Raw genomic sequence first — 8,479 nt, 5'->3', positions numbered from 1 at the left:
ATCCCCCAGGTTCCTTGTGTAGGGCTCTGATTAATGTGGCGTCAACAATGCATGGATGTGGCTTGCTCTTTTTCAGTTGCTAAGCCACGTCTGACTCTTTGCAACCCCATGAACTGAAGCACACCCAGCTTTCCTGTCCTTCACTACCTCCTGGAGTTTGCTCAAACTCATGTCCACTAAGACGGTGATGCCCTCCAACCATCTCATCTTCTGTTGCCCCTTCGCTTCCTGCCCTGAATCTTTCCCAGCATCAGGGTCTTTTCCAGTGACTTGGCTCTTCACATCAGATGGCTAAAGCATTGGAGCTTCAGCTTCAGCATGAGTTCTTCATGAATATAGAGAGTTGATTTCCTTTAGGGTAGACTGTTTGATCTCCTTGCTGTCCAAGAGATTCTCAAGAGTCTTCTCCCCCACCGCAGTTTGAAAGCATCAATTCTTCAGTGCTCAGCCTTCTTTAAGGTCCAACTCTCATATCCCTATATGACTGCTGGAAAAATCATAGGTTTGACTGTGGGACCTTTGTTGGCAAAGCAATGTCTCTGCTTTTTAATACGATGTCTTGGTTTGTCATAGCTTTTCTTCCAAGGAGCAGGCGCACGGGGGATATGGAGCTTATATCTCCAGGTCACCTGGGCTGGATCACACCGTACAAGGCAGATCTGAGGATTTTTACCAGTTTTGATTTCCAGAAACCACTCAGGCAAAGGTTCTTAACCTTTTCAGGGTCACAGATCTCTTTAGGTATTTGGTAAAACCAACCGACTCAACCAAAAGAACATAAAAATGCACTCAAAAACACTACGTACAACTTAGGGTTTGGAGACTTCTAACGCCCCAGGTGGCAACTCCAGGCTTAAGAAAAACCAAGGGGAGAAGAAGAAAGATTAGGAAGTCCACGCCAGAGTCTTAGGAGAAAGTTCTTAAAATCGGGTCTGCTTAAAATGACCTATGTTCTTGGATTGTACACACACACACACACACACACACACACGAAGAAAAAAAAACAACTCGGCGGCAAGAGATCGCTTCTGGTTCCTGCTCTACCAAATACTCCCTCCCTTACGTGGTTCAGGAGGAGACAACCAGTGACACTTCCCGCCCCAAGTGTCTGGGGAAATCTCTTAGCCAGGTCTGATCAACGTTTGCGGAATGAATGAAATCACATTCACGGCGCGGGTGAATCGGGAAAGTAGTTCCTTTCGCGCTCCCCGCGCAGGGCTCCGCAGTGCGGAACCCGCGGAGCTCTTTGTGCTCCGCGCACCGCAGATCAGGCCGGATGCCGAGGTCTGCGCGCAGGTGTATTCGCACCTAGGGCCGCCCGCGCGCCGCGGGGCGGGGCGGGGCCATCGGAGGTGGGGCGGGGCCATCGGAGGTGGGGCGGGGCCATCGGAGGCGAGGCGGGGCGGGAGGAGAGAGGAGAAAGAAGGGAGTCGCGAAACAGGGAGGAGAGGGGAGGAGAAAGGAGGGTGAGAAGAGCTGAGGAAAGGGGAAGAGCGGAAGGAGGGAGAGGAGGAGGGGAAGGAGGGAGGTGCGGCGGGTTGGGGGAGGAAGTGCGGTAGGGAGGGAGCAGGTGGAGCGGGAGGGGAGGGAGAGCAGCGGCGGGGGGCGGAGTCTGCAAACTTTCGCTTCGAGGGCATTGTGGGAAGCAGCCATGGTCTGATGCGGGCGCCTCACCTGTCAGCCGCGCCGGCTCCAGCGCTCGCGTCTCGTCCTCGCGTCCCCCGCGCTCGTCCCTCACCGGCCGGGGACGGCGGCGGCCCAGCCACCATGGTGAGTGCGGGAGAGCTGGGCGGCGGCGCGGACCCCAGCGGGTGTGTGAGGGCGCCCTCCCCAAGCACCTGCAGCGCCGGGCCGGGCGCGAGGCCGGTAAGGGAGCAGCCCGGTCGCGCCGCGCGGTCCCCCACCCCGCCATCCCGACCCCGGCCCGGGACACCAGGGACGCCAGCTCGAGTCCCTCGCGGCCACGGGGCGCCGCTGCTTCATTCATTCGACCGTTTTTGCTGAGCGCTTAGTCTGTGCCAGGCGCGGGGCCAGGCGGCGGAGACGTCGTGGGGACCCGGTGGAGCCCTGGCTGTTGGCGGCTTATCTTCTAGGAGGAGGATGTGGAAGGAGGGAGATGAGTAATAGACCAGTAAAATCGAGATAACTTCCGAGAGTAAGTGCTGTGAAGTCTCAAGTACAACCGGATGCAGGGATGGAGAGGCAGCTATAAAAGAGGGGCAGGAAGCGAAGGCCTCCCTGAGGAGGTGACATCTGAGCTGTTGGAAGTCCTAGGGGGGCATTGCAGGTAGTGGGAGCAGAGAGAGCAAAGGCCAGAGAGGAGGAACCCTTGCTTCTAGTGGGACAGGTAGTCAGGTACCAGATAAGACATCCTCATAAGCCCAGTTAAGGAGTTTGGATTTTATTCCACCCGAGTGGAAGGGGACCAGTGATCCAGGTGAGAGACCTGGTTGCAGTTGATGGAAGCAATAGCTTTAAGCGCCTCTCGACCTTGCCTTCTGTTCAGGGTAGGTTTTTTTTTTTTTTTTTTTTTTTTGAGTATGCAGTGGCCTGAACAGCACTGAGTTCCACTTCCCCAGGTGAGCTCACTTCCCAAATCAAAGGAGGAACAAAAGTGACCGCACTCTGCACTTGAGTACCCGCTGCAGGTGGAGCAGGAAGGCCCCGAGGGTTACAAAAGTTGATGGACAAGGAGGGCAGCGGAGTGCTGAGCTCCTGGTCCAGAAGATCACAGATGGTGGTTCCTAGGTTTGGCTGCATAGACTGGAGGTGCCATTGTTGTTTGTTGAGGGTTCCTTGTAAATACAGCATGGTGCAAAAAGGAACCTGTAAATAATGGAGCAACTCTCCTGGCTTGCTCAGGTTTCCCAAGGAACACAGTGACATATGTGCAGCACACTGCATCGTTTGCCTCATGAAGAATGGAATGAGGCCCTGGAGTTTGTGAGTTGCAAAAATCTTCCATCCAGAAAGCTGGTACAAGTTCTGGACAACACTTGCAGTGGAGTTTTATTTTTTTCTTGCTGGTGTCAATGATGAGTTGATCAAAAATGTGCAGTTTCCCTAGTTTTTCATCAGACCTTGCTCAATGGGAGATATTGATGGTTTTGAGTGCCTGTGATAACCAACTCTACCTTCTACCTTCGTGATCTCAGTTAGTTCTTGCAACAAGCAACCAAATGAAAGTATTATGCTCTTTGCATTTTACCTGCTCTGACCTGTCCCAGCAACATGTCCTTGGATCATGCCTTGACCTCTCTATGCCAGTTTGCTCATTTATAAAGTAGAGGTAATAATTGATCCTAACTCATAAGGCAGTGGTTCTCAAAGTTTGGTCTGGATACACTTAGGAGTCCCCAAGGTTTTTTAGAGTCCAGAAGGCCAAAACTCTTTTCATAATAACACAAAGGTATTATTTACCCTTTACACGTTCATTCCTACATGAGTATACATGATGTTTTCTCAAGGTTAACCTGACCTGGGAGAGTGCAGCAGAGTGAATGCAAAAGCAGTAGGCCAGTCCAGCTGTCTTCTATTGAGCCAGACTTTAAGGAAATTTGCCAAAATGTAAAACAATGCCATTCTTCCCATTTTTTTTCCTTTGGAAAACATTGTTACTGTTCATTAAAGAGTTTCTGTTAATGTGTAACAGGTTGATTATAGTTTTTAAGTGAATTAATAAGTATCTAAATTTTTTCTGTACTTAAATTCACAATACAGTAAACATCAATACAACTTAAACAAAAAGTCTTTGGGGCTGAATTTTAAAAAATATATATACATGTTTTGTTGTTTCATTTAATTAATACCTTATTTTTATTATTTGGGGCTGAGTTTTTAAGAGTGAAGAGAGTCCCAGGCAGGTTCTGTGCATGAATGCAAGTGAAAGCTGGTAGACCAGCTTTGCCCATTGTAAGAGCTCAGTGTCTGTCACTTCCTATCTTTTATTACTGTCATGTGGCAGAGAAGCATAAGTGGCCCTCCCCATTGCCCCGCATCTCTAGGCTTTTTAGTGAGGATCGCTTTGTTTTTCTTCTGCTTCGTTCCTGACTCTTGCTGCTAGGAAACTGGAAGATGCCCACATCATCCCGCTGGTACCTACACACAGAAAATGGTCCTTGGTTCCACTGGGCCAGTGATCTAGATTTCAAGGGCAGAAGTTTCATACACTTTGCATCTAGGGGCAATGCTTATAGCTGGGTGGTTCTGTTTGCATCAGCTTTGTACTTTTGCACCCTGCCTTTGTTTTAGAAATCTCTATCTTGGGAAATAAAGCTAGGGTTATTGTGTTTTCAGAGATCCCCACTGGCTGTGAGCCCAGTGCACTTAAACACTTAACTGGGGAGAATTTACTATTGCATGGTTGCCAGTGTTGATGGAAGAAGGAGGATTTTAAAACTTTGCTCCTTTATGTATTTGTTTTCCCTTGGACAGAGGAGCCTGATGGACTATAGTCCGTGGGGTCACAAAGAGTTGGATATGACTTAGACCACCACCATCACCAAGCAGATATCAATGAGGATTTACAGGGTGAAGTTTGAAAGGCTTTGGGAACACCCTTAATAAAAATGCATGTGGACTTTGTTTTATGTAGTCATCATGCTTCTGAAAAGTTGAGGTGACTTTTAACATCACATTGTGAACAAAATTGGGAAATTACCCATTGAAAGAATCTCAAGTGGTGACCCTTTTTGAAACATCAGTAAGCACCTTCTTGTGTTGCAATTCCAATTCTCATAATATATGTTATTATCTAAAGTAAAATAGACTTATGTTAAAAAAAAGTCAAGGATTTTTTTATGTGATTTTGCATTTGACTTGAGAGAGAGACCTTCCCAAACTGAACTGTAAAGTTATTCCTGTATCAGAATCCATGTTTGAATCAGCATAAGTCCTTCCTTTTCCTAAATAGGGTAATTCCAAGCTTCCATGTGCATCATAATCTTGTTGTATTACAGAGAAATGGGAACAGTGAAAAGGAGTTGCCAAGAATAAGGGTGGAGATATCTAACTCTGAACCTGGAGACCCTGCTGTGAGTCCCCCTCCCTACCCGATGTATCATTTTTATTGTCTCAGGTTTAAATAAATTGTAACTAGCATGTATTGTTGTTTTGGTTGGTGGTACATATGTACAATGGAATATTTCTCAGCCACTAAAAGGAATGAAATTACATCATTTGTATGTGAATGGACCCATGGCATATACATTCCATGGAATTCTCCAGGCCAGAATACTGGAGTGGGTAGCCTTTCCCTTCTCCAGGAGATCTTCCCAACCCAGGGATTGAACCCAGGTCTCCTGCATTGCAGGCAGATTCTTTACCAGCTGAGCCACAAGGGAAGCCCAAGAATACTGGAATGGGTAGCCTGTCCCTTCTCCAGGGAATCTTCCCAACCCAGGAATTGAACTGAGGTCTCCTGCATTGCAGGCGGATTCTTTACCAACTGACCGATGACGGAAGCCATAGCTTTACAACACTGTAAAGCAACTATCAGTTTAGTTCAGTTGCTCAGTCGTATCCTACTCTTTGTGACGCTGTGGACTGCAGCACGCCAGGCTTCCCTGTCCATCACCAACTCCCAGAGCTTGCTCAAACTCATGTCTATCGAGTTGGTGATGCCATCCAACCATCTCATCCTCTGTCATCCCCTTCTCCTCCTGCCTTCAGTCTTTCCCAGCATCAGGGTCTTTCCCAAGGAGTCAGTTCTGTGCATCAGGTGGCCAAAGTATTGGAGTTTCAGCTTCAGCATCAGTCCTTCCAGTGAATATTCAGGACTGATTTCCTTTAGGATTGACTGGTTGGATCTCCTTGCAGTCTAAGGGACTCACAAGAGTCTTTTCCAACACCACAGTTCAAAAGCATTCTTCAGTGCTCAGCTTTCTTTATAGTCCAACTCTCACATCCATACATGACTACTGGAAAAACCATAGCTTTGATTAGATGGACCTTTGTCAGCAAAGTAATGTCTCTGCATTTTAATATACTCACTAGGTTTGTCATACCTTTTCTTCCAAGGAGCAAGCATCTTCTAATTTCATGGCTGCAGTCACCATCTGCAGTGATTTTGGAGCCCACGAAAATAAAGTCTCTCACTGTTTCCATTGTTTCCCCATCTGTTTGCCCTGAAGTGATGGGACCAGATGCCATGATCTTTGTTTTTTGAATGTTGAGTTATAAACCAACTTTTTCACTTTCCTCTTTCACTTGCATCAAGAGTCTCTTTAGTTTTTCTTCACTTTCTGCCATAAGAGTGGTGTCATCTGCATATCTGAGGTTATTGATATTTCTCCCGGCAATCTTGATTCTAGCTTGTGCTTCCTCCAGCCCGGCATTTCTCAAGATGTACTCTGCATATAAGTTAAATAAGCAGGGTGACAATATACAGCCTTGATGTACTCCTTTCCCGATTTGGAACCAGTCTATTTTTCCATGTTGGGTTCTAACTGTTGCTTCTTGACCTGCATACAGATTTCTCAGGAGGCAGGTCAGGTGGTCTCGTATTCCCATCTCTTCAAGAATTTTCCACAGTTTGTTGTGATCCACACAGTCAAAGGTTTTGGCGTAGTCAATAAAGCAGAAGTAGATGTTTTTCTGATATTCTCTTGCTTTTTCTATGATCCAGCGGATGTTGGCAATTTGATCTCTGGTTCTGCTGCCTTTTCTAAATCCAGCTTGAATATCTGGAAGTTCAGGGTTCATATACTTTTGAAGCCTGGCTTGGAGAATTTTGAGCATTACTTTGCCAGCATGTGAGATGAGTGCACTTGTGCAGTAGTTTGAACATTCTTTGGCGTTGCCTTTCTTTGGGATTGGAGTGAAAATTGACCTTTTCCAGTCCTGTGGCCACTGCTGAATTTTCCAAATTTGCTGGCATATTGAATGCAGCACTTTCACAGCATCATCTTTTAGGATTTGTAATAGCTTAACTGGAATTCCATCACCTCCAGTAGCTTTGTTTGTAGTGATGCTTCCTAAGGCCCACTTGACTTCGCGTTCTAGAATGTCTGGCCCTAGGTGAGTGACCACACCATTGTGGTTTTCTGGGTATGAAGATCTTTTTTGTGTAGTTCTTCTGTGTATTCTTGCCACCTTTTCTTAATATCTTCTTCTTCTGCTAGGTCCATTAAAAAAAAAAAGAAAAAAAAAAAGCTTTTTACGTCTAAAGAAAATTCCAATTTGAGGGTGAGGAAGCCTCTTAACAGTAATGACCACACTCCTCTGAGTGTGATCTGACTGCTGGCAAGTACCTACTGTGGGTAGAGGGCTTGGGAATAGACACTCTGTTCTCCCAAGAGGGTTCATCTACAATAGGCCCTTCTCATGTGTCTCCCAGCAACACCAATGAGATTTGTATTTACCCCTCACTGGGATTGTTACTTCTGAATTCCCATGACTGATTTTGTGACAAATACTGTCAACAGCTTACAATTTTTGTGTGGTATTTTATTAAAAACAGAGGGAAGGAAATGGTCAGCTGATTGTGTATTTGCCACAAATACACAGCTGTTTTTAACATCTGTCCTTTCAGGTTCCATGAATTATTTTATTACAGATTAAGACATAAGGATAAAATAACCCCTAACACAAATAAAGAAACCTCCTGTGGAAACTTTCCTGGCAGTCCAGTGGTTATAACCCTGTGTTCCCAGTGCTGGGGAAATAGGCTCAATATCTGGTTGGGTAACTAAGATCCTACATGGAAAAAAAAAAATAAAGAAGCCTCCTGAGTCCTCAAAGATTAGCATTCCTTGACATCTCTATAAATCATTCCTTCAATTTTATTTTCTTGTTACTATGCAGAGATTCTCCCAGTGAGCTGAGGCTTCACTGAGGTTCCTTCTTTCCTGGAGTCTATCTTTGCCTCTCTTACAGTCTCCCTTTCTGGTGTATCTAGTTTTACTCTGATGCAATTCTTTGCCGAGGAGAAATTCCCTTTCCACAGTGTGAAGCCCCCAAATCCTGTGATGTTAAAGAATGCACACAGAGATCAGAGGCAGACACCCCTAAAATCCTCTCTGAGTGTACTGAGCTGTCTTGCCAGCATTCTGAGTAGCTAGAGAAAATGAACTTCTTGCTAACATGGGATAACTTAAGAATTTTAACAGTGGAAAGGGGGTACTGAAAATTGTTTCGATTAGAAATGAAATGCGGCTGACCATTATGAGGAAGCTGGCCTTCAAAAAATCTCCCACGAAGTCCAAAGTCTGAAAACTTCCCAACAGGAAGAACTGGGTTCTGAAATAGCTCTCTCTAAATGGTTTCTGGAAACTGCCTGGGGAAAAAGAATATGACCACTCATTAGTCCCTCAGTGTGATAGAGTATAGACCTATATTATATTCAGTCGAGAACAGAGGCGTGTGGGATTCTGTGTTTTATGTCCTTGTCGTATCTTCTCTAGCAGGGCTTCTGGGATGGTAAGAAATGGTGGGTGTGTGGCAAGGTTCAGTGGCCAGTGAGATGCTCCAGGAGTCTTCC

The 8,479-nt window shown here is 46.0% G+C and overlaps 1 protein-coding gene across 1 annotated transcript in view; it reads left to right on the top strand.

Moving 5' to 3' along the window:
- The first annotated feature begins 1,631 nt into the window (after window positions 1-1,631).
- Window positions 1,632-8,479, top strand: part of AP1S3 (adaptor related protein complex 1 subunit sigma 3) — a 67,885-nt gene continuing 61,037 nt past the window's right edge. The window contains exon 1 of the mRNA XM_055573599.1: window positions 1,632-1,770. Within this exon, the coding sequence (XP_055429574.1) occupies window positions 1,660-1,770 (111 nt within the window). The 5' untranslated portion in view covers window positions 1,632-1,659. The remainder of the gene's footprint in view (window positions 1,771-8,479) is intronic.

This window comes from Bubalus kerabau, chromosome 3 (genome assembly GCF_029407905.1).
Source record: "Bubalus kerabau isolate K-KA32 ecotype Philippines breed swamp buffalo chromosome 3, PCC_UOA_SB_1v2, whole genome shotgun sequence".
NCBI lineage: Eukaryota > Metazoa > Chordata > Mammalia > Artiodactyla > Bovidae > Bubalus > Bubalus kerabau.
This window is presented reverse-complemented; position numbering and strand designations above follow the sequence as displayed.